This window comes from Miscanthus floridulus, chromosome 11, assembly GCF_019320115.1.
Source record: "Miscanthus floridulus cultivar M001 chromosome 11, ASM1932011v1, whole genome shotgun sequence".
NCBI classification, from domain to species: Eukaryota; Viridiplantae; Streptophyta; class Magnoliopsida; order Poales; family Poaceae; genus Miscanthus; species Miscanthus floridulus.
Window position 1 is genome coordinate 4013287 of NC_089590.1, and position 25825 is coordinate 4039111.

Consider the following 25825-nt stretch of genomic DNA (forward strand, 5'->3'; position numbering starts at 1 on the left):
GCAAGTATGCTCTTTTATGCTTTCTCCACTCCTATGAGCTCCACATAAGCCTTAGATGTAAGAAGAGAAAGGCATACCATCACTATTGTCTTGGTGAGGATCCATAAATACCACATATATTGAGAGACTTGAGAGTGTCATAGAATAGGAAGCTCTGAGTTTTATTTTGAAAATCTATAAAAACTCTAGAGTAATGGCTGAGCAAAGAACTTAAGATATATTGCTTGACTTGATCATTCTGTCTTTCAATTACTCAAGACCCAAGTGAAGGATAAAAAGCCCCATGGTTGAAGGTAATATGGGTAAGTATGAAAGTCAGATCGGTTTATTCTAATCTGGAGGAAAATTCTTGTTTGAACGCATGTGTACTTTTGAGGAGTTGCTTCAATGTTTTCAAAATCCTTAAACTCTAGATTTAGTTACTAAGTTTAGTTTTGCTAAGAGACTAGCAAAATGTAAGCTTGGGGGAGATGTTGATGGTAGTTAGCAACCAATTTAAACTGTCAATTAAACATGCATAAGAGAATAAATAAAATCACTAATGAAGTTTAGGGGTTTAAACTAATAAATTCCACGAGTTTTGGTGAATCTGTGTTTCTAGTAGGATTTAATCAGAAAACCACCGAGGACCTAATCGTCAAAGGAAGATACGGAGTTCCGCCATGGTAACTACATGGGAAGACTCTAGAAGGGTCTAGATGCCACGTCACCGAAGCAGAGGGCCACCACCTGACAGGTGGGGCCGCTTGGCCCCCCCCTAGGCCCACCTATCAGCCAACTTCGTATGTTAGTCTCCCACCACCTTTGAGGATGTATCTAGGCCGTTGCTTAAGTCAGTTTCATCCAAGGGCTCACGTTAGACCCTCAGGGCTATATAATCCAACCACTGCCTCCCCATGCATCAAAAGTCATCAAGTCATTTGAGAAGATAGAAACCCTAATCTCCTCAGAGCTCCTCCTCCTCCGTAGCATAGCTAGTTAGGATAGATCTAGAGGGAGGCAAGCAGGACTTTGCTTGGATTCCTAATCTTGTCAAGAGCGTGGTTTGGTATTAACTTTGTACCCCTCTCTCTTTTGTTTCTCCATTATTTTTATATGCTAGTTACAATTGTTATGACAATCTCAGTGTTCATTTTATTCATGTTCTTCATTATGATGTTCAACGTCTACTTTGATTATATACTTAGTATAGCTAGTTTATCTTTGTGTTTATGCATAAGTTCGTATAGCGCTCACTCTGATGTATACAGGGTGGGTGGTCGACATTATGTAAGCGTGGTGCTTATACGTTGTTTACCTGTGGATACATCCTATATTCTGGGTCATGTGGTAGATCACGGATGTGACACTCCCGTTGAGTCCTTTGTAGTCCACTCCCCAAATATAGGTGCACATAGGGTCCGATTACGAAGGTAGAATGAGCTCTGCCCTCAATCTTCCTTAGTAATATCCCTTAGGTGTAGATATGATGATGATCTTAGCCATGATTACTAGGTGTAATTGCACTAATCAAATGTATGCTTTGACTTGTAATTAAGAATGACTTAGGAATTATTCCTCTAATATTTTACCTGACCATGCTAATGCTATAGAAAGGAGTGCTCTGAGTGATTTATTATTCTCATTACTTATCATTTATACATCTCTTATCTTATGACTTACTCCTGTGATGAGTAGAACATTGGTTATGGTTTATTTCTCCTTCAATATTATAAGTTATCAATACATATCCATGCTAGACCTTTCCAGTGGTAAAAATATAAATAACGATACCTGGAATACTCTCGGGTAAAATGCTACAATGGTATATTATCTATGTGCTTGCAGATACTTTTGGTTCATAGATTTATATATATTCTCTCTAGTCACATAATTAATAAAGAACTGCTTAGTGTTATTCTAGTAGAATACTATGTCGTACCAACAAACATCTCTACATCAACACTAGGGATGACAACCTAGTAAAGTTAGGGATATAGGTTTATGATAGGTGGCTAAGTACTTCAAACAAGTGACACATTAAGAAATACCAATAGTAACCAAGCAAGAATCCTTCATCACATTTCTTCTCAAACTTGCTCAATCTAGTGCCTTTCTTCAATATTTGCAACCAAAAATTTGAAAATATGCAATGTTGGGCTTTCTTCCATTCAAGAGCTCATATGGTGTCTTCTCTATCATGGGGTGACAATAGAGGCATTGCTATAGTAGCAAGCCATGTTGATTGCTTCGGCCCAAAATGAATGACTCACATTGTACTTAGTCAACATTGATCTTGCCATGCCAATCAAGGTTCTATTCTTCCTCTCTACAAGACCATTTGATTGTGGAGTGTACTTGGCCGAGAATTGATGCCTAATTCCAAACTCATCATATAGCTCATCAACTCTTGTATTCTTGAACTCACTACCATTTTCACTTCTCACTTTCTTGATGGTTGTTTCAAACATATTATGAATTCTCTTGATGAATGTCTTGAAGGTTGCAAATACATCACTCTTATCAACAAGAAAGAACACCCAAGTGTATCTAGTGAGATCATCAACTATCACAAATCCATATTTGTTTCCACCAATGCTAGTATATGTGATTGGTCCAAACAAGTCCATGTTCAACAACTCAAATGCCTTGGATGTGCTCATCATGCTCTTCTTAGGATGCGTGTTACCAACTTGTTTTCTGGCTTAACATGCACTACATAGCTTATCCTTCTCAAATGTGACATCTTTCAAGCCCCTTAGCAGATTATGCTTACTTCTTTGAGCCCACAATTGTTGCACCAATGAACTTAGACTTCACACCATTGGCACCCTTGGTAAGAAAATAACAAGAATCAAATTTAATTGAGGATACATTAGCATTCTTCTTCTTGTTTTTGCAATATTGCTCTACATGACCCACTTTCTTGCATCTATTGCAAAACTAACCATTGCCCTTCACAAAACTAGTCTTGTGAGTGACAAAGGTTGCCTTGTCTTTCTTGGGGGTGTAGCCTAATCCCTCTTTGTGGAGAGAAAACCATTGGCTACCCAAGCACTTTAGCAAGCGAGCATCTCCACCATAGGCATTGCCTAAGGCTCGAGTGAGCTCATTCACCTTCTTCTTGAGGGTCTCATTTTCCACCATTAGTGAGGCATCACAAGTGAAACCATCACTCAAAGGTGAAGTAGAATGTGGTAGTGCTACAAGAATAACATCTGTCCTCACGACGATTGTCGTTGCGACGTGCTAGGCGATCGGTCCGGGGAGCCTGGCTGACTACTTCCTTGTGGTGCTGTTCGGCTTCTTCAGCATCGGTGTACTGGTTGGCCGTCTAGAACATCTCACCGATCGATGTCGGTGGCTTCCTATTGAACTTCCTCCGGAGCTCGTCGTGATGATAGAGCCCTTGGACAAAGCAGGTGATTACCTCAGCCTCAAGGATGTTAGGAATCTGGTTCCTTACTTTTGAGAAACACCAGATGTAGCTACGAAGGAGCTCTCTCGTCCTCTGATAAACCCTCGCCCGGTCATGCTTCGTGGCAGGCCACTCTCAAGTCGCCTTGTAGTTCTCAATGAACATATTCTTGAGGTCATCCCAAGAGTCGATGATATCTAGCTAGCGGCTAGTGAGCCAATTCATTACGATGGGTAGGAGCATAACTGGCTGGTAATTTGCCAAGACGTTGAGGTTGTGTCGACAAAGAATTTTGTCCTGTGCCGAGGACACACGCAGCAAGCCAGAAGGGTCTGCTCAATGGAGCAGATCCGCCTAGCTTCAGCGTAGGGGTGGTTGATCCTAGCGCAATCCTCCCAAGGCGTGCCAGTCAATTTGACCCTGCAACTGACAAGGAGAGAAAGTTCATCAGTAATTAAGGGAGGAACTTACCGATGTTACTAGACAGTCCCAAATGTACGGCTGTGAGAGCTGATATGAAAGGAAATTAGCTAAATAGCTGATTCTAGTATATTCATGAGAATAAGTCAGTTAGAACTTATGGGGTCGTGTGAAGAGAATAGATTATCATTCAGGATAAACATCATTTAAACAAATATTAATCAATGGCAATAAGATATGAATGATGATCGGTCCATGCTGAGCCAATGATTATGAGTAACCGAACTCCTTTTTATATAAAGAAACAATTCAATATCACTTAATCATTTTAATAAAGATAAATCTAATGAACATGTTAGATCTCATCTATCGTCATGACCAGTGGGGCATGAGGCAGAATCATGCAGGCCGTAGAAACAACAATAGACTCAACGACCCTAACTCATTACTAATATCAGTGGAGCATGAGGCAGAATCATGCAGGTCGTAATACAATAACAAGATCATGAGGCTAACATATCTTTCAACTTATCTCTACTTCAATGATCTCATAATGTGAGCAATTCGTGAAAGCATTCGATATTGGCTGAACAGCCGATTCAGGCATAGCGCACAGTTAAGGTCATGTCTTCTCAGGAACGGGCCTATCAACCAATGATCCCAACTCCACGGTGCCAACAGTGGGGTGAGAGGCAGAATCCCACTAGCCATGATGACGGGCCATAAAACGGTTCTCGCTAACCTATAGATCTACTCAAGATCTAACATGCCTTAATCGCACGCTATGCACGATTAAGATTGACGCAAAACAACCGATAAAAACATAACTCATCGCTTAAGATGTAGATTAGATAAGTTCTAGATTAGCAAATGATGAGTTAAACAAGATATAAGGCCGATCCAGATCAATCTCAATCGGATAGAGTAATATTGCTATAATTAGATAAACAATGAAAGCAATAAGCAATATCGGTAACTTAATGAATCTACCAAAGACTGTCACTCTAAGATAGAGTCGATAACTTGACCTTGATCCAATTCAAGCAGTGGGGTGTGAGGCAGAATCACACAGGCCATACTTGAATTAGGCAAGAGTCGATAACTAGCTTATACCAGAGCCGCAGTGGGTGTCGACCGGATCGATGCAGCCATACGAACAGAGGTATAAACCATGACGGTACTTACAACAAGCAGTGGAGGTCGACCGGATCGATGCAGCCATACTTGCTGAAGAACTTACCAAGATCTACTCTACTCCTACTCCCAAGGGGTGGCTGGAGCCAAAAAAAGTAATTAACTTGTATTTGATTGATTGGTTCTTTTTACAATAGCCGGGGTTTGGTATTTATACCCGGAGCCTAAAACGAACCCTACTCGAGTACGACTTAATACAATCTTTGGTATGAAGAAAATATTCCTATCTTAAGATAACTTGGACTCTAATCTTTCCCCTTTTGTAGAGTCCGACATGTATCTTCTCGATGCCAATCATCATTATATGCTGACGTCATTCAGAAAGAATCGATCCAGTGTCACATTCGATCCAACAGATATCAACCTTTACTCCATCAACTCCTTGATTGGCATAATTCTAGAAGCCTACGAGTTCCCTCGTTCTTCTCCCAAATTTTGGTGTAAACACATGCCCCCAATTTTGGGATAAAATAGTTTTATCCCAAAATTCTAGTTCACTGGTTTACCACGCCGTAACTGCACTATCCGAGATATACGCGCGACTCCTGACTCCTCGGTCCGAGTTCTATATAACATCCCAATAGTATCTTTTGCAATTCACATGGCTTTTTTGCTTTCTCCTTCTTTCTTAAGCCAACTTCTAACAGCCGACGCCATCATCGCCGAGGCCCCAAACCCTAGCAGATCATCTATTCTAACGAACCATCGCCCAAGTGATCCTTGCCAGATCTAAACCAATTTTTGACCGCGATGGCAACTGTCGACCACATCCCTGAGGTATGTCTTCCAAGTTTCCATTTTCCAAGTATCGGCCGCTATCCCATATCTTCCCTCTTCTTGAATTTATTTTAACTGATTTCTAGGAAATGAGGAATGAGATCTTGATTTCATCAGCTGCTGTCCCTAATGCTTATTTTGTTGGGCCTATGGGTGATTCTGACCCATCCGATTTCATCCACCAAGAAACCAATCAGATCCTTTTTAAATAGTCTATAGTGGATTCATCCTCCTGGAACAAAACTTCCTTCAGAAATTAGCCCAACGCGCCTAAGGGATGGAGAGATTGGTTCCACAGGGTATCTGCGAAAAAGGGCGGAGATTGGGAGCTTTATGATCTGAACCAATGCTTGACACTTTTGTCGGCTGAAATGGAGAGGAATGATTCACTCTTGATCTCTGTCTCTTATTTCTGGTCTAACACCCTGAATGCTTTCATTTTTGGTCACGACCCAATGACCATCACTCTGGCCGACATATACATGTTGATTGGCCTTAGGGTCACTAGATCAGTGCAACCTTATGAGTATTTGAGTGCCGGTTCCAAGAGATTGGCTAAGATAGCATACTATACCAGATGGGCAAGTTACATTCTAAATCATATTGAAGATGGACCAGCCGTCAGTGAAAGGGAATATGTGGCCTTTCTAAACATGTGGTTGGAAAGATTTATTTTCTACGGGTCATCTTGTGGTCCAACCTATAATCACAAACTCATGGCAGAGCACCTAGCATTAGGCAAAGATATCCCTCCTAGAAAATATCTGTTAGGAGCTGCTTATCATCTGATGTACCAAGTGGCTGCCCAATTGCTGAAGAATGAGCCGATGCAGACTATTAGCGGTCCTTGGTGACTGATACAGTTGTGGCTCAATTTGTATATGCACAAAATTATAAAGCCTGACCTCAGAGACCTGAGCTTTCCTTCCTCTAATTTTGGTGAGGAATATAAAGGCAAAGAAGGAAGAACCCGACGATGCATGAACTACGGTGAGGCTACATTAGCCATAATAATTGACTTCGGTGTGGGCCACCTCTTCAAAAGATTTTACAGAGGGTTGGATGTGGCCGTCCTGACTTGGCTACCTTATAATAAGGAGGATGAACTGACTTTTCCTTTCAAATTCCGATTTGAATCCGGCTGTTCGGATAAGATAGCGGCCGCGATCTTCAATTCTTTTATTAAACCTTGTGTTCTCCTAGCCGAATTTCACCACGGTCGTGGCAAAATGATTAAAGGCTCCTCCATCCAAGGCAATCCTCCAACCTATGAGTTTTACAACCCTTCGTTTGTGGCCCGTCAGTTTGGTCTCGGTCAACTTCCTCCTTGTCTATTTTTCAAGAACATCCTGAAGCCGAGGGAAGATATTAGTGATGTGCTAGAAGCTTCCAGAGTCTTCCAATTGGGATCAGACCTTTCGTCCTTTTCTTTGCATGACTGGGTCAGTGCCAGCTTTTCTTCCAACCTCTTCGACTCCTGGTGGCAAGAATGGCATTCCCATCTTTCTTGTGGGCCGGTCCACCCTCTGTGCATAGCTCTAGACAGGGAATTTGCTTCTGATAGTGAGGTAATCCCTTCATTCTCTTTTCGGAGGGATCACTTGGTGAATATTCCTTCCAACTATTCTGACCGACCCTTTTAGGACATTGAATTAAATCCTCCAAGCCGGGATAGGAGAGGGTGTCCTATACATTACCAGCCATCATGCCTAGCTTCAAGGATGGGATCAACCACACCTTCCTTGAAGAAGCTGATGAGAACCTATGCTGCTCCCATGATCGTTACATGCCAATCTCCAAAGCGCAAAGTGGTTTCAGGGGCAACTCAAAAAGCCACTACTGGAAAAAGGCTCCATAGGACAAGACCATCGACCGCTCAGGTGAACGCTTCACACTTTCCTCAAACTGATGTTCAATTTTTGATCCCATTTTCTCACAGTTGTCGAGCATCGCGTCTCAGTCTGCTCTGGGTGCAGGACAGTTATCTCAAGTACTTAGACCCACCATCAACCGAACCTTCCTCTCAAGAGAAGCCAATTTCAGCGGAGGCGACCGATGCTTTCATAACGGTAGAAAATGTGAGTTTTATCCCTGATACTCGTTGGGGTATTTTCCTTTGACTTCTTGATTCACTCGGCTTTCCAATCTTTATTTGATCATTTGCCATGCTAGACATCTTCTGAGGAAATACCCAGGCGAGAGCAGGAGCCTGGCAGTTCGCCTATTGACAATGATCCCATTGATGCTAAGAATAGCCCTATTGTTGATACTCATACTGTCGATTCCCCAATTTGGCATACGCCTGATGGTGAGGAGATCGTATACTTGGTCTATCCCTCTACAATAAACATGAATAACAGTCCCTCTTTGCCATTGCAGATATCAGCGCCAGACATCTAGAGCTGATCTAGCTAGATGCTATTGGTGTATCACCAGCTGCTTCCCCTCTTCTGATAGAGGCTATTACAGAGAAGGTACTATACCTTTTCACCATTTCCTTTTGCGATAAGCCGATTCGAACCTCTTAATCAAGATTTCCCCTATATATAGGCACCTGATCCTCTGGCCCAGAGTTGTTCTTTCAATCTTGAGGAATATTTTGATGAAGACGAAATCAGATCATCAGCCACTTCCTCTGCTGAATCTTTGTCAGAGGAGACTAGAAATCGGCTGAAAGATATACTGCCCATATTTGAGAAAAACATAGCCGATTTGATCCAAGACACTAAATCAATATAGAGAGTCTTCTTGACCATTAAGGGTGATCCATCTCTAGCTCTCTCCAAGGTCTTGTCGTATTTGCCCATTTTTGAAGATCAGGCCTTGAAGGCGAAAACGATCCAAAGGAACTTGTCCAATCGTGAAGCCTTGCTGGCCCGAAGGGACTCCAATAGGCAAGAAGTCAAAGAGCTGACGCAGTCGATCGATGCTTTGAAGAACTCCTCCCTCGGGACTGATCTAGAGTTGTCCCAACTAGAAGTCAAGCGTGCAGAGCTTGAGAGGGAGCTAAACAATGTGAAGGCTGCCATAGATCGTCGCAGGTCCACTCTAGCCCAAATACCCGATGCCATCAGATAGAAGAAATAGGAACTATTGGCCAAAGTAAAAGAGAGCAGAACCATCTGTGGTAGCCTTGAGAACGCTTCTAGAACAGCCGAAGAGTACGAGCACAAGATTGCAGACGCTGATGCCATTCGGCTTGCAATTTTAAAAGTCATTCAGGATATTCTGGGCTTGTAATTTGTAGGTTAGCATACATGTCTTGTGTACGATAACCACACCTATCTCGTTGTATCTTCTCTTTTTGGCTGAAGAGCCGATTGAAAATGGCCAATTTCAGACTTGCAATCCAATTGATCCAAAAAATGTGGCTTAAGAGAACCCCTTGATCTTCTGCCTTTAACCACCCAACGCCGCATTTTCTTTGGTATTAGCGAAGTGGCGCTCTGCCTTCTATTAATTGCAGTTACCCTTTGCACTTTCCGAGGCGTCCATCTCTTTGCTTCGTGACTTCAAATACCGGCCGAGGGCTCTAGCCTCAAATCACATCTATACTTGCAACCGCTCATGTTCCTTTGCACTTCTCCGCCTTCAAGCCCCCATAGGAATTTTCTCCCCTTCCTGTAGATCCAATCGATTCCATGGCCGGTGAGGATAACCGCGGCAAGCATGCGGCGGGGAAGACCCTGGAGGAGAACATGCCGATGAGCCAGCGCCTTCGGCGCATGAGGTGAGATTGACATTTCTTGTTCATGATGATGAACAATTCTGATCCGCCTATAGGTTTGTTGTGAATGACAGTCTCTGTCCTCTTCCTTGGGCTGGCAGGCCCTCTAATGCCACCTCTTCTGTGCCGGCCTCGTCATCGGATTCTTTCGATTCCTACAACAGCAATGACGCCCGGCTCTATCTTCACGAGTGGAGGATGGCTCAAAACCATTACTCCAAGGCGACTTGGGAGAATGGCCAACTAGAGGTTTGCCTCGGGGTTTCTAGGCCGCCCTTCACGCAGCTAAGGAGGAGGCCAGCGCCTGTCTGAGCGCGGCTGGCCAAATCCGATGCCATGGTGGTGGGTAAGATGAATCCCATGAAGGCTTTTTACTCTGACTTCCATTATCTTCATCTTGACCGTCTTCTTGTTCTCGTGATTGTTAGCCCTGACAGCACAGTTGGAATCTTTCCAACTGGCGGCGAATGTGACCATAGATGCTGTCAATGCATGGGGTTCCTCCATCGACGTTCGTCTCCAAGATGTCCCTGGTCTACATTCAGGAGATCGCCCTCCATGGCGTTCGTCATGGTGCGGCAGTGGCGCTGACTGCGGCACAAGTCTGAACTGGGTACGATCTTCACGCCATGGAAACAGGTTTCCCAATGGGTGATGGCCCTGAGGAGCACGAGGACTTGCTTGAAGAATTCACCGTGGTAGCGGAGGCCGTAGTAGACATCACATCCGCTCAGGATGTGGTGAACAAGGTCTTCGATTAGTTTGTATTTAGGATAAATCAATGAATGAAGACTCCAGTTCCTTTATGATTGTGTTTCAATGCAATGCCTTCGTGTATGACTGTGAATGTTTCTTGCTCTTTTTGTTTTCTGCTCTATAGGCGATACATATCGTATCGGCTATTACTATCTTTGAAGATGTTTACTTTTTACACTAGAGGCGATACCCTCCTGGTATCGGCTATTAGAGCCAAGAATGAATTAGCTATCGAATGTTGCCCGGGTGTCAGGATAACGTACCATAGAAACTTTCACATCAAAAGTCGAACGAGCAATCAACCCAGGTCGAACATCCTGTTAAGTGAAACATAACTTCTTCAAATTCATTAACTCCGAATTCGCCACGTTGTCTAGCATTCATACATCGGCCTAAACCTTATAACTAATACTTGTTTTCCTTTATTCCAATGGCCGATATGAAGCCGTAACCTTTTTTACTAAAATAAACTCTCAGAGCCGATCACTTGCATCGGCTGTTGGCTTTCATTGCTGATCTTAATGAAGCCTCCTTCCCATGACTTGCTAGAAAAACACTCAAAATCTCCTAGTTCCCAAAGGACTGGATTGGCTGTTGCGATGCTTATGGACTCATCAGCACGAACAAGTTCGACATCATCTCCATGCCATTGAATCAAACACTAATGCATGGTCGACGATATGCAGCAATTTGCATGAATCCAATCACGACCGAGGAGTAAACTGTATGATCCTTTCCCATCAATGACAAAGAACATGGTGAGCAGAGTTTTACTCCCGATTGTTAGTTCGACGTTTATTGCCCCTTGGGTCTTGGATGTATTTCTTCCGAAGTCTCTAAGCATCATGTCGGTCTCAAGCAAATCTCCTGGTCCCTTGCTAAGCTTACGAAAAGTGGTGTATGGCATAAGATTGACAGAAGCACCTTCGTCCACCAACATCTTGTTTATCGGCTTCCCATCAACAAAACCTTTCATATATAAAGCCTTTAAGTGCCAATGCTTGACTGGCTTATCAAATATTGCTTGCTGTACAACCGTTAACTTGGCAACCATCTCTTCATACTCTGACTCATTGAAGTCTGAATAAACTTCCTGATCTACCGGAGCTCTGAATTCTGATGATAACAAAAAAGCCATTTGGATATTAGCCGATGGTTGCTTCTTATCAGCTATCTGCTTGGTACGCCATACTTGAGTTTTACTGGGTGCATAAGCCTGTTCCATCTCTCTGTTCCTTAGGCGCTGCACCCTCCTCTTTTGGCTTCTCGTCAAATCTCCTAGGCACCACTGGCCTTCCTGCCACGTGTATCTTCTTTCAGTGCCTTCCTCTTCATGATCAGCCTAGTCCTGTTCAATGACTCTTTTTTCCCAACAGATCATGAACACTTTCGTTTTTAAGCACCGATCCATGTTATTATGATGATATGCATCTTGAGCATGGATAGACTGGCGGTTGGTTCGAGATTGCCTATACTTCCGATATTGATTGCTACATTCTGGACAGTCGTGTCTGGTAGGCAACTTCAAACCTTCATTCCAGCAATGCCTAAAGAAGGGACAATTCCAATGTAATTCAGCTTGTTTCCTTTCATACCTCTCTTCTTCTAATTGATGCTAGGTATGCTTGATCTTTTAACCAATGTTGATAATCCTTTTCCTTCTGCCTGCTGCCATTTATTCAACAGAATCTGAGATGTGACCCATGGTTTTGACGTCTCTGCTTTCGATGTCTTCCTCCTGCTCGTATCGGCTCTTTTGTTCGGCACGACGTCTTCTAATCTCTCTGTACTTATCAGCTGATATTTGCATTTTGGGATCGATTGTCCCAGCTTCTCTCGATTTGGTCGATGTTAGGACCTTGGTTTTTCCTTTGAACAGCCTAGCATCAACCATGTTCTGATCTCCTAGGAAAAGATTATCATCTACTTTCATCTTCCGAGGTGTATCGAATTTGAGCCTCCCTTGTTGAATAGCTCTCTGTATATGCTGCCTAAAAATTCTGCATTCATTAGTGGAATAAGAAGTAGCGTTATGGAATTTATAGAACTTCTTGTTTTTCAACTGATTAGGGGGCAACATGACATGACCATCGGGCAACTTGATCTGCCCCTTCTCAAGCAAGAAATCAAAGAGCTTGTCCAATTTCGTAACATCAAAGTCATAACTCTCCTCAACTCCTCTTCCCTAAGGATTTGGCACCATCACTGTCTTCTTGCCCCAATTCTATTCAGCTGTAGCAACCTCTTCTTCTTCATCTTCATAGCCATCATCAACTGAATACGGATTGTAAGCTTCGGCCACTGAGGCACTCTTTTGGAATCGAGTATCTCTGCGTATGCTCTAGAATTGGCTATTAAGTGCTGCCACTCAATGAGCCAATTGACCCAAGTTGTCAAATTCTTGTCCCAATAGTTTCTCTTTCCACATTGGTAGCATTCCTTGGACGGCTAAAGCAGCTAGTTGATCATCGGCCAAGCTCAACGAGAAACATAAATTCTAAGTCTCTTGGAATCTCTGAAGAAATTCAGTGTCTGATTCATTAGTCCTCTGTCTCATGATTCATTAGTCCTGTGTAAAAATATGTATGAAACCTCTTCTCTAGGTTAGCCCAATTAGCAATGGAGTTGATTGGTAGTGACGAGAACCAAGTGAAGGCTGGCCCTGACAGGGACAAGGAGAAGAAACAAACTCGATGGGCATCCTCAACAGACGTTTTGCCCAATTGTGTAAGATACTAATTGACATATTCTATTGTGCTTGTACCGTCTTGACTAGTGAACTTAGCGAATTCTAGGAGTCTGTAATTTGTAGGAAGGGCGACCAAATCATACCATTATGGATATGGGTGTTTGTATGAAAATGTCAGCCCCTTTGGCTTCAGACCGAACTGATTCTTTATCATCTCGGTCACCTTCAGCAGCAACTCGTTAGCCTGTGGATTTGGATTTCTTGGTACTTGCTGACCCATCTGTGGATTGAAATCCCACGTGCCTTGATATCCTAGATTTGGTATCATATGGAGAGTGTTATAATCCATGCCATAATGATAGCCTTATGGAATCTCAATCTATTGGGTCCTTTGCTGGCTTGCTGCTTGAAGTCTCTGATTATAGACATAAGGATCTATATCTCTATGGATCCTCTAAACGGATGATGCTATCTTCTGAGCTGACGATGGTATGTGGCCTGATGTGCCAAAATTGATCATCTAGTTTTGACTTTGTCCCGCTGGCTGCTGCATATGTTGTACTGACGGTCTAGGATTGTATTGTATCTGATTTGTAGCAGTACCCGAAGTTTGTTCAGATGAACCTTGAAGTGTCTGGATGCCACCATTACTAGTTGGTGCTGCTTCTTGATGACTGGTACTGACTTGATTAGTTCCTTGGGTCAACGGATCTAGAATATTATAACAAGTCGATCCAACCTGACCAACTGGAATTCCATGAATCGCCTCTTTCATGGCATTGTGAAATGCATCAACGAAAGCTTCATTGCGGCTTGATATGGCATCACGAATAGACTTGTCTATGGCTTCTGTAAAGAAACGCCTGTCTTTAGCTTTGACCATACTGTTTGCCCATGTAGTAGAACTCTTGGTAGTGGAAATTTCTGAATAATTGTGCTATCACGTGTTTTGGTGTAGGACAACAAACACTTCTTCTGAAATTCTTCCATAGCTTTGTTGATGGTATCCTTATCTTCATCAGGCAGGTCTTATAATGTACCATAAGGATGCTATCATTGTTGTGAACCGCCATGACGATTGTGGTGTCCCACCAAGCGTGCCAGAAACATGTGTCGACATAGAATTTCGTCCCATGCCGAGGACACACACAGCAAGCCGGAAGGGTCCGCTCAATGGAGCAGATCCGCCTGGCTTCAACGCAGGGGTGGTTGATCCTACGCAATCCTCCCTGAGGCGTGCCAATCAATTTGACCCTGCAATTGACAAGGAGAGAAAGTTCATCAGTAATTAAGGGCAGAACTTGCTGGTGTTACCAGACAGTCCTGAATGTATGGCTGTGAGAGCCGATATGAAAGGAAATCAGCTAAATAGCCGATTCCAGTATATTCATGAGAATAAGTCAGTTAGAACTTATGGGGTTATGTGAAGAGAATCGGTTATCATTTAGGATAAACATCATTTAAACGAATATTAATCAATGGCAATAAGATATCAATGATGATCGATCCATGCTGAGCCAATGATTACGAGTAACCGAACTCTTTTTTATATAAAGAAATAATTCAACATCACTTAATCATTTTAATAAAGATAATTCTAATGAACATGTTAGATCTTATCTATCGTCATGACCAGTGGGGCATGAGGTAGAATCATGCAGGCCGTAGAAACAACAATAGACTCGACGACCCTAACTCATTACTAATATTAGTGGGGCATGAGGCAGAATCATGCATGCCGTAATACAATAACAAGATCATGGGGCTAACATATCTTTCAACTTATCTCTACTTCAATGATCTCGTAATGTGAGCAGTTCGTGAAAGCATTCGATATCGGCTAAACAGCCGATTCAGGCATAGCGCACAATTAAGGTCATGTCTTCTCAGGAACGGGTCTATCAACCAACGATCCCTACTCCACGGTGCCAACAGTGGGGTGAGAGGTAGAATCCCATAGGCCATGATGACGGGCCATGAAACGGTTCTCGCTAACCTATAGATCTACTCAAGATCGAACATGCCTTAACCGCACGCTATGCACGATTAAGATTGACGCAAAACAGCCGACAAAAATGTAACTCATCACTTAAGATGTAGATTAGATCAGTTCTAGATTAGCAAACGATAAGTTAAACAAGATATAAGGCCGATCCAGATCAATCTCAATTGGGTAGAGTAATATTGCTGTAATTAGATAAACAATGAAAGCAATAAGCAATAACGGTAACTTAATGAATCTACCAAAGACTACCACTCTAAGATAGAGCCGATAACTTGACCTTGATCCAATTCAAGCAGTGGGGTGTGAGGCAGAATCACACAGGCCATACTTGAATTAGGCAAGAGTCGATAACTAGCTTATACCAGAGCCGCAGTAGGGGTCGACCAGGATCGATGCAGCCATACGAATAGAGATATAAAGCATGACGGATACTTACAACAAGCAGTGGAGGTCGACCAGATCGATGCAGCCAGTACATGCTGAAGAACTCACCGAGATCTACTCTACTCCTACTCCTAAGGGATGGCTGGAGCCGAAAAAAGTAATTGACTTGTATTTGATTGATTGGTTCTTTTTACAATAGCCGGGGTTTGGTATTTATACCCAGAGCCTAAAACGAACCCTACTCGAGTATGACTTAATACAATCTTTGGTATGAAGAAAATATTCCTATCTTAAGATAACTTGGACTCTAATCTTTCCCCTTTTGTAGAGTTCGACATGTATCTTCTCGATGCCAATCATATCCTGTCATCGTTATCTGCTGACGTCATTCGGAAAGAATTGATCTAGTGTCACATTCAATCCAGCAGATATCAACCTTTACTCCATCGACTCCTTGATTGGCATAATTCTAGAAGCCTATGAGTTCCCGCATTCTTCTCCTAAATTTTGGTGTAAACAGGTTGCCACCACTGGCCTTTACGGTAATGGCATAACTCGTCAGCCACTGCTCAAGATTGGTGTGGCCATCATACGGCTAGACTCCATAGATCTTGAAGTTGGCAGGCCACTGTACGGCATGGAGCCTCATCGTGAAAGCTCGTGGGCCATCAGTGATGATGGCATCATCAATGACGACTTGTGGAGCAATGGCTCCTATAGTTCATGGGGCACCGGCGCTAGCAGCAGGTCAAACGGTGGGCCGAGCAGTGTTGCCGAAGTTAGCTGGCTCGAGCGGTTGAAGGGCGGCTTCAGGGTCGCCCTACTCTCGGTCGTACTCCTACCGCTAGAGAATTTCACCCTCATGGCGCGAGTTGCGGTTTCTTTCGATGCGATGGCGAACGTCATGGAGCTGGTTGAGGTGGCTCCGAACGTCTCCACCATGGGGTTGGTTGACTTCCTGATTGATGTTAGGGTTGGCATAGCATGGCAAATGCCTAGGGTTGACAATTTGGTTGCCTCGCGACCCCCTCTAGAGATAGGGTCCGCCAGCCTAGAAATGGCTACCACTCGGATGGTTGGAGCAAGACCGTCGTGACCTCCTAGACCGATTGGACCCGGTGGAGTGAGATGGAGCTTGATTCTCAGTGGATTTCGAGGACCTAGACCACCGCTGCCTTAAGCATGGTGGTGACTTTGGCGAGCTCAGGGGTCTATTGGAGCCTCATGAGCTCGTTCATGGCTACCACGAGATTAGCGCTTGGCGTCGGTTGGACTTGGTGCCCATCGACTTGTAGGAACTCATCGTTGAGATTGCAGGCAATGCGGCGGCCACCCTACTAGTCAGCGTCACCTCCTGCCACTATGGCGACCACGATAGCACCTTTAGCTGCATGGCGTCTAGCATGGTCAGTGTTCTTGTGCTCCCGAGCGATGCGCTGGGAAACAATTTCCCCATCTCATGGTGGGCTGTCATAGTTGACCAAGAAAAGTTCCCCAAGGAAACACCTGAGCAGCGATGGGGTCTCAACGAGGATGTCGGTGACGGTCTTGGTGGAGCCCTTAGATTTAGCCCTTGGATTCTCCTCCAAGATGTGGAGTATGGAGTCTTCATCATGCTGCCAGATCTGCACCATGTTGATCGCCGGAGCGAATTGGTCGGTGATGGGCAGATCAGGCTTCAGAGAGTGGGTAAACATGGCTGATCTGGTCGATGTAAAGTTTGCATAAGGAATCTTCATTGACGGCAGCCATGTTAGCTAGCCTATAGGGCTGGGCAGCCATGGAATCCTATGCTAGAGCTTCTTGCCTAGCCCTAGGCTGACCAGATCTAGAGAGAGGACGGTGTTGATCATATCTGTATTGTGCCACCATGGGTGGCATGATTGAGCAGAATGCTTGGTGCGAACCATTGTGAAGTGCTAGAGCGGTGGAGACTCATCGTCGTGAAGAGTCCGATCCATGATCGACTCTACAAGCGACAAGCACTTGGCTAGCTTTTCATCGACTCGATCTATGGAAAAGATCAGATCATCCTGCTAGATGGGCTCCCTCTGCTAGCGTGGCAGCGGTGGTCGAGTTGCTAAAGAGGAAGGCAACCCTGGGAGAGTTCCTAAGATTAGATATGCTGGCGCAGACTGTAGGCATAATTAGCGCAGGGTTAACCTACACCGGTTGAACGATCTCCCCGTCCCTGTTGGTATTGATGACCCAGGTGACAGATCTAACCGTTAAGGATTGGCCTGGCCTAGGAGCAAACGGAGAGCTTGGGAAACATACCATCTGGCTCGCCATGGAATCTAGTGCTAATTGTCAACAAAAGATGCTCGACAGTCCACCAAGGGGGCTACCCATGATGGTAGATTGATTAGAGAGGTGAACGAGATCAGGAGCGAGATGATGACAAGACACAAGATTTATATAGGTTGAGGCCATCAGCTTGATGTTATACCCAAATCCTGTGTCCCATCAGTTTGCATTAGCAATCGTATATGATTATGTGTGTTTTGAGGGGGCTCCCCTACCCGCCTTATATAGCTCAGGGGGTAGGGTTACATGCCGATCAGGTCAGAGTTCGATTGGGAAGGAGATAATCTATACATGAAAACATACATTTGGCATATCCTAACAGATTCTATGCAATCTTTAGGATGCCACCGTGATGCCTTGTGGCAGGCGCTGAGCTATGCCATCCCTGTTGGTGTGGCCCATGTGCATCACCGTGGGTCCCTGGGGTCAGACCCTAAATAGTGGGAGCAACAATAATGGGCTTATAAAAAGATTCATCAAGAATATCACATCTTAGTCCCACATCACATGACACAATCACTTGCTTCTTCTTAGCTTCCTCCTTCTTGACTTGCTCAAGGATAGAGGAGTGAGCTTTTTCAAGCTTAGTGTGAGATTTTCCAAGCTCCTCGTGGTCTTCCATTAGACTCTCATGAGAGGCATTGAGCTCATCAAAGGATTGCTCAAGAGATTTGACCTTCTTACTGAATTCTTTGCACTCCTTTTTCTTCATCTCAAAGCAAGTGTGGACTTGCTCCAACATGTCCATGAGCTCCTCCTTGGTGTACTCCTCCTCCTCATCACTCCTATAATCATCACTTTCACAAGCATCATTATTACTCACATTATATTTTACCTTGGTAGGCTTTGCCATGAGGCAAGTTGATGGAGTGTCGAAGATGGATGTCTTGTTGTTGATGGCTATGCTTGCTAGTGCCTTCTTGAGAGACTTCTTGTCACCATCACTAGAATCACTATCATCGGTTGAGCCATCACTATCCTAAGTGACCACATAGCCTCCACCTTTCTTCTTCTTTTGGAAGATCATCTTCTTCTCCTTCTTTTCCTTATCCTTTCTCTCCTTTTTTCTTTCTTCTTGTCATCCTCATCATTATCACTATTGTAGGGGCAATCCGCTACAATGTGATCCTTGCTCTTACACTTGTAGCATCTTCTCACATACTCTTTGTTGTGATCTCTTCTCTGTCTTGCACCATAGCCCTTCTTCATCATGAATTTGCTCATCTTGCGCACAAAGAGAGCCATGGCCTCATCATCAATATCACTAGCATATTCATCCTCACTTGATTCTTCATTCTTGGACTTGCCCTTGTACTTGGATGATGAGCTAGCCTTGAATGCTATACTCTCCTTCTTGTCTTTATCCTTCTTCTCTTCTTGATCAACCCATTCCCTTTCCACATAGTATGTCTCTTGTGTCATGACATCACTCGGTATTTGGTTGGGGGTTAGTTGCTTCAATCCTCCTCTTATGATGATCAATCTCAATGTCTCAAATCTTGGAGATAAGCACATCAAGAACCAATGAGAGACATCATCATCATTGATCTTCTCTCCCAAAGCCTTCAAGTCATTGACAATCACATGCAATCGATGGAACATGTGAGGAATGCTCTCATCATCCTTCATCTTGAAACTCATCAACTTGTCCTTGAGGATGTACAACTTGGCACTCTTCACGGCCGGTGTGCCATCATTTGTTTCTTCCAATCTCTTCCATACCTCACTAGCTCTTTCACAATCCTTGATTTGCTCAAACACCTTGTAATCAATGGCATTGTAGATGGTGTTGAGAGCTATTGTATTGCATTGCTTATTGGTCTTGTCTTGGTTGGTGAGATTGGTGGGGTCAATAACTGCATAATCACTCTCGGTCACATCCCACACTTGATCATTGATTGAACCAAGATACATCTTCATCTTTCTCTTTCAATAATCATAGCATGTGCCATCAAAGAACGGTGGTTTGCCCCTCATATGGTTGAACACAACTTGAGCCATCTTTTGACACCGAGGTTGTTAAGCCTTCAATCAAACAGTGACCATGGCTCCAATACCACTTGAAAGGTCCTAATATGGCTAGAGGGTGGCTGAATAGCCTATTTAAAAATTCCTACAAAGCACTAGAGTAATTGATTAGTACAACAAATGGCCTAATGCAATTTTGCTCTAGCTCTATAAGGGTTGCAAGCCACCTATCCCTACAATTCTAGTTGCTATGATCACTAGACACACAACAAGCTAGGTTACTACTCACTAAGCTAGTGTGCTCTCAAAGACTAACTAAAGAGCCACACTAACCAAACTAACAAGCTCTCAAAGACTAACTTACACTAAAGAGCTTGACAACTAGTTTGCAAGGAATGTAAAGGAGTGAGTAGGGTGTTTATACCGCTGTGTCGACGAATGAATCAATCACAATATGATGACCACCAATCACCAGGAGAAATCCAATCATAAGAATGACATATGATTTTTCTCTCAAGGTTTACGTGCCTACTGGCACGCTAGTCCCCGTTGTGTCGACCAACACTATGTGGTTCGATGGCTAAGAGGTGTTGCATAAATCTCGTCCAACAAATGGATACCTGTAAGAACCTACACACAAGTGAGGTAACTCAATTACACGAGCTATCCACTATAGTTACCTTTTCGGCACTCTGCCGGGGAAGGTACAGGACCCCTCACAATCATGGAGACGGCCACGAACAATCACCAACTCGTGTTGAAGCTCCTCTGCTGCTCCAAGCTATCTAGGTGGCAGCAACCACCAAGAGTAACAAGAACTCCATAGCCACAATGATACCCAAGTGCCACTAGATGCAATCACTCAAACAAATGCACTTGGAATCACGACCAATCTCACTATGATGATGAATCAATGATGGAGACGAGTGAGACATATTTGCTTAGGCTCACAAGGATGTCAAGTATGTCAAAGTGCCAAGAGAGTGAGCCTAGGGCCGGCTAACCCCTTTAAATAGAGCCCTATGGCTCAAAGAGCCACTGGCCTGTCGCAGGCCTGACCAGACGTTGCAACCGGACGCTGCCCTATGTCCGGTCATGGTGAGTCCAGTCACTCGATGGACACCATGTGTCCTGCCTTTGAATGTTGGCCGTTCATCTCCAATGATCAAGTCACTATGTGCCCACGAGTTAAGCACCGACCAGACACACCTCTGCGAAAGACCGGACTCTGAGCCAACCAGCATTAGGTCAACATCAGAGAGCATCTAGAGCTGGTTTTTGACAACCTGGACACATCAGGTCAGGGGTGACCGGACGTGTCGGTGCGTCAGTTCCTTTCTGCGCTTGCCCACGAAGCCGACGTCATCGTACATCATCATCGACCTGACGTGCCCCCTGCACGTCCGGTCTCCGATACTGTATAGGGTTCGATCGTGAGGCCAAGCGCTGCCCTCTCTGGAACACATGACCAAACGCACGGCCAATGTCTGACGCCAGCATCCGGTCAGCTTTCCTGCGCCTCGATCAAGTCTCGCGCCACCTAGGGTTAGGCACTGAACGCGCAGGTCTAACCTGAGGCCTATGTCCGATCCTACCCTAACTCCTCCTTTTCTTTTTCTAACACCACAACCACTTCGCCCTTGCTTCCAACTTGCTAACCACAAAGTGTGTAACTTGTGTGCACGTGTGTTAGCATTTTACAAGGGCCAAAGTTAGCAGACTAGGTTCCTAAATGCATATGCAAGAATGATGTCACCTAGTGGCACTCGATAACCGCTTAGCCAAATATTTCCCCTCTTTATATTACGGCTATCGATCCTAAATGTGATCACACTATCTTTAGTGTCTTGATCACCAAAACAAAAACCTATTTTATACCTTTGCCTTGATCTCATTGGTTTTTATTTTTCCCTTTCTTCTTTCCAAATTGGAGCTTGATCACCATCATCACATGTCCATCTTCATCTCCATGGACCTCATCTTGCTCCATCACTTGGATTGGACCACCTTGTCTAATTCATACACTTAGATCAAAGGTTAGTCCCAAGTTTCATCAATTATCCAAAACCAAACTAGGACTTTTAGCCAGGCAACGAAATTGATGATCTCCACGCAACTACTACTCCACTGATTAAGCATTTCATCAAACACCTCATTGTCCAAACCATGGAGGCAAACTTGGGCGCTGCTACACCATGCCTGGCACCACCAGCCAGTGATCGAATTAGATCAGGCTACCTTGTGACCTTGGAGGATGATGAGAAATTGAGAAGAAGCCCATCAATGGCGCCATGGTGATCACAATTCACAAGCAAGCCTGCTCCTACTCCTGCCACAATCGTTGCACCGGTGGGGTCAGCGGCTGCCCTCATCCTTTGCTACCAGGCCATGGGCCTCCACTGCCACCTAGTCGCATGAGGCTCATGCACGTCTTCTCCTCCCTCCCTTGTCTCTCTCCGGACCGATCCCACCCTGTCCCCACGCTCGATGGAACTAGGTGGCGGCTACGGCGATGGCGAGAGAACCACCAAGCGCGCGAGGCTTACCTCAGGGGAGGACCAGTCATTGTGCTCCCCAACGACGTTCTCATCCTCATCCTCCTCAAGCTCAGCACCCGCACCACCGCTCGCACCAACGTCCTCTCCCACTCTTGGCGTCGCATCTAGGCCCTACTCCCGACGCTTAGCTTCGACAAAGGCGCCAAGCCAAACCGGCTGCGTGTTGCGCTCGCCACCCATGAGGTGCCCATCCACTGTCCACATCCTCCTTGTCGGGGCCGATGGTGCCGCCGCCAAGTCCGTAGGGGTCGGGCTCCCCACTGTCGTGCATCGCGTCTCAGGCAACCTCTCCCTTTATAGCTATGTTCGGGTCAATGATACCTCGGACGACGATGAGGCCCCTCAGACTCAAAGATGAGGCGTCTTTGAGCTCCCGAGAAGGCCACCTCTATCATGCTCTTCTTAGGTTTCCACTGTCTCGCCGTGCCTCGCGCCGATGTCTTCACCCAGGCTCGCTGAGCTCCACCTGCACCCATGTCTCGTAACACTAGGGGACTGTGTTCCATGGCCCAGGTGAGCTAGGCGACGCCGTGTCCCGTGCCTGCAGAGGCTCACTGTCGACGACGCCTGGGGGTTGGCCGATCTCGCCGTACATTCGGAGACACTGTTGGAGGTTGAGCTCAGGAACGTGGCGGTGGCAGGACTGCAGGAGGTGCATGCGCTTTGTGGCTTGGCCGGGGTCAGGATCCAATCGGATGGGGCCCACGCGGGTGGCATTGGCTCCCGTCTCACACGCCTGCTGCTAAATGTTCTGTTCGAAAAAATTGTAATCATTATCCGTACGCCTCCATCCTAATAATAAAATAAAGAGACATAATTCTTAGTACTTTTTAAAGAAAAAACTCAAACAGTTTAAAATTTTATTAAATCTAGTAAAATAATAACAATTATAATACTGAACAAATATTATTATATTATTAATGAAATATGTTTTTTTATAGTAGTATCTGTTTGAGTAAGAAATGCTAATAATATTTTGTATAAGCTTAGTTAAAATTTAAGAAGTTTGACTCAATCCAAATCTAGAATTATATCTTTTTGACAGGGGTAGTATTATATATATCTAGTTAACTTCTTTGAGTCATTTATTGGAGCTGGTTGTAAAAAAAACCTTGATGTTTCTAACACAAACTTAGTTGGCAACCTGTGAATGCTTAGATGTGTCTTTCAACGTTGGAGATATGTTACGAACATTTTTGTTTGGCAGCAGAGACCATGATGATCGAGGATGAGTACTGATCAAACATGTTAGGGGACAGAAAAAAAAGGTTTTGCAACCTGTGAATGCTTAGATGTGTCTTTCAACGTTGTCCCGACCACATTCTGAGGAGGGAGGAAAAAAACGGAGAGAGTGAGGGTAAGAGGGGAGATAGCTCAACAACACCAACTATATATCATAATAAATCCGGCCCGGAGGTCCAGGTGAGGCAGACGCAGCAATCTGGCGTCGGAGTGGACTCCGCCCGGGCCGCTGGCTGCTACCTGGGCTGCTGCACAACAAACAAGCACTGGGCTTCACCTTCATATGGGCCGATGGCTGCTAGCTGGACTGCTGGACAACAAACATGCCTCTTTTTCCTTCTCTCTAGAGACGCTGTTTGATTCATACTCTGCTCTCTTATTTGAACACACAGCAAAGGAAGGCAACATCGAAAAGGCTCTCTGCTGTGATACTTGTAGTCGCTGCAGGGGCAGGCGCCGAATGGCTCTCCTGCCGCACTGTAGCCACAACAGGGACATGCGCCAAAGTCAGCCCTTCTGTCTCATCTAGTCACTATAGCAGCATGACAGCTGTATTATGACTAGATGGATAGAGTTGTATATATAGTTTGCCATTGCAACTCAGTAAAGAGAGCAAGTTTAGTTCCGCCATCTCCTCTGCAGTGCTCCGACCAACGCTGGTGCTTGTACTATGTGCGCTCTGTTCTCCGTCCCGTCTTCCACCTCTAACCATAGAGTGTGGTAGCCAACGACAGTTCGTGGTCGGCATTGTAACACCCCAGGTGTTTGGCTTCCACATTTGCACTTGCATTTCATGAACATGAGCATCATTCATCCATTCATGAGCTTGTATTGCATGAAACATGTTTTCGAAACATTGCAACGTATCGTTATATTTCATGTGTGTTGTTTTTATGAAATGAATAGTGTGCAACACCCAAGTGCAACATGTGCAACTCACTTTAGTGAAACATGGTTAGTTAATACTATGCAACAAGATCATGAAACATGTGAAACATGACTATGAAACAAATGTAACATTTCATTGGTTTTTCCTTGTTTCAGTACATACAATGCTTGATTCTTGTGTGACCAATGTGTGGTGTGGCTATTAATTCTCTTAAGCAACTTAGTTATACATAGAATGTCATTTGGAACATTGATCATGTTGATCATGTTGCCTAATTATGATTTCAAATAGTGGTTTGACTTGTTTTGACCCCTGAACTCTTTTGTTTGACTGTTTAAAAAGTGTAGCTTAGAGTATTTGCATGTCTGAGCAACCTAAAGCAAAGTTGTAGCAAATTTTATAAGGAACAAACTTTGTTTAGAAGCCAAATCATGAAAATGTGCACAACATGCTCAAAAAGGACCCACAAGTCAGTGTTGAGGGCTAATTCAACACTTAGAAAATTTTCTGTCTAAAATGCAATGTCAGTTTGATCAAGCTGACTTTGGCTTGATATAACTCATGATCCGTTGAGAATTAGCTGATGACTTCTGAAGCATTGTTGTAGCCCTATCATAGCTCTACAACTTTCATGTATATTGTTTGCACTGATTCTTCCCGGTTTTAGAGATCAAACGCTGTAAATCTTCACTGTCAGGCTCGATCGGGTTCACTGAAACGCTGCTACAGTGTCGACAGGGTTCAGAACTCGACGGCCGCGTGGAGGACACCCGTCGCCGGCCGCCTGACCGCGCAGGCCACGCGCCGCGGCCATTCTAGCGCTGCTGGCCACTGCTTGAACTCGCGCCCGTCTGCCCGACCTGCTCGCCATTCCACTTCGCGTTTTCCTTCGCCTTCCCCGCTCGCCGTAGCAGCGCACCACCGCTCCGCCATTGCTGAGCGAGCTCCGCCATCGCCTAGCTCACTCGCCGCCACAAAAACATGACCTCCAGCTTGACCATAGCTCCGCCGTGTCCTCCTCTACCCCGTCGACCTTCTAGCCGAGCCATCCGAGGCATAGGTGAGGGCCATTGGCTGTTTTTCCGACGCCGTCTCCATGGTCGCACCTCGCCGGAGCAGAGCTCACCATGGCCAATCACCACCGGGACCCTCTCGTCCTCCTTTCTCTGCTTGGTTAGCTCCGTGGTGACCCCGTGAAGCTCGTACCAAGCTCGGGGGGGGGGGGCATTGGGGGCTCGCCGTCGTCTGTACCTCGCGCCGGAGCTCCGCCGTGCCGCCTTCACCAGCGATGAGCTACCTCCGATTAGCTTTAGGTCTTGCCGGTAGCACCATTCGACGCGGCTCGTCACGTAGATCTTGTAGGTGCCCTCGGTGTCGCGCGGAGAAGCCGCCGTGGGTGAGCTTCGCCGTTGCCGTGCCATCGCATGCCGTCTCCCCTGTTTCCGTCTCACTGACCAGCGGGCCCGGCTGACACGCGGGTCCCACGCGTCAGTGACTACATATTCAAAAGCC

At 45.0% G+C, this 25825-nt stretch overlaps 1 protein-coding gene across 1 annotated transcript in view; it reads right to left on the bottom strand.

Annotated features, from left to right (window-relative positions):
* The window catches only part of LOC136491558 (uncharacterized), a 33664-nt gene extending 14088 nt beyond the window's left edge, over positions 1-19576 (bottom strand). Inside the window, exons 1-2 of the mRNA XM_066487870.1 lie at positions 19302-19576; positions 18177-18441 (exon numbers count right to left, since the gene is read on the bottom strand). Of these exons, the coding sequence (XP_066343967.1) occupies positions 18177-18441; positions 19302-19576 (540 nt within the window). The remainder of the gene's footprint in view (positions 1-18176; positions 18442-19301) is intronic.
* Between the last annotated feature and the right edge of the window lie 6249 nt (positions 19577-25825).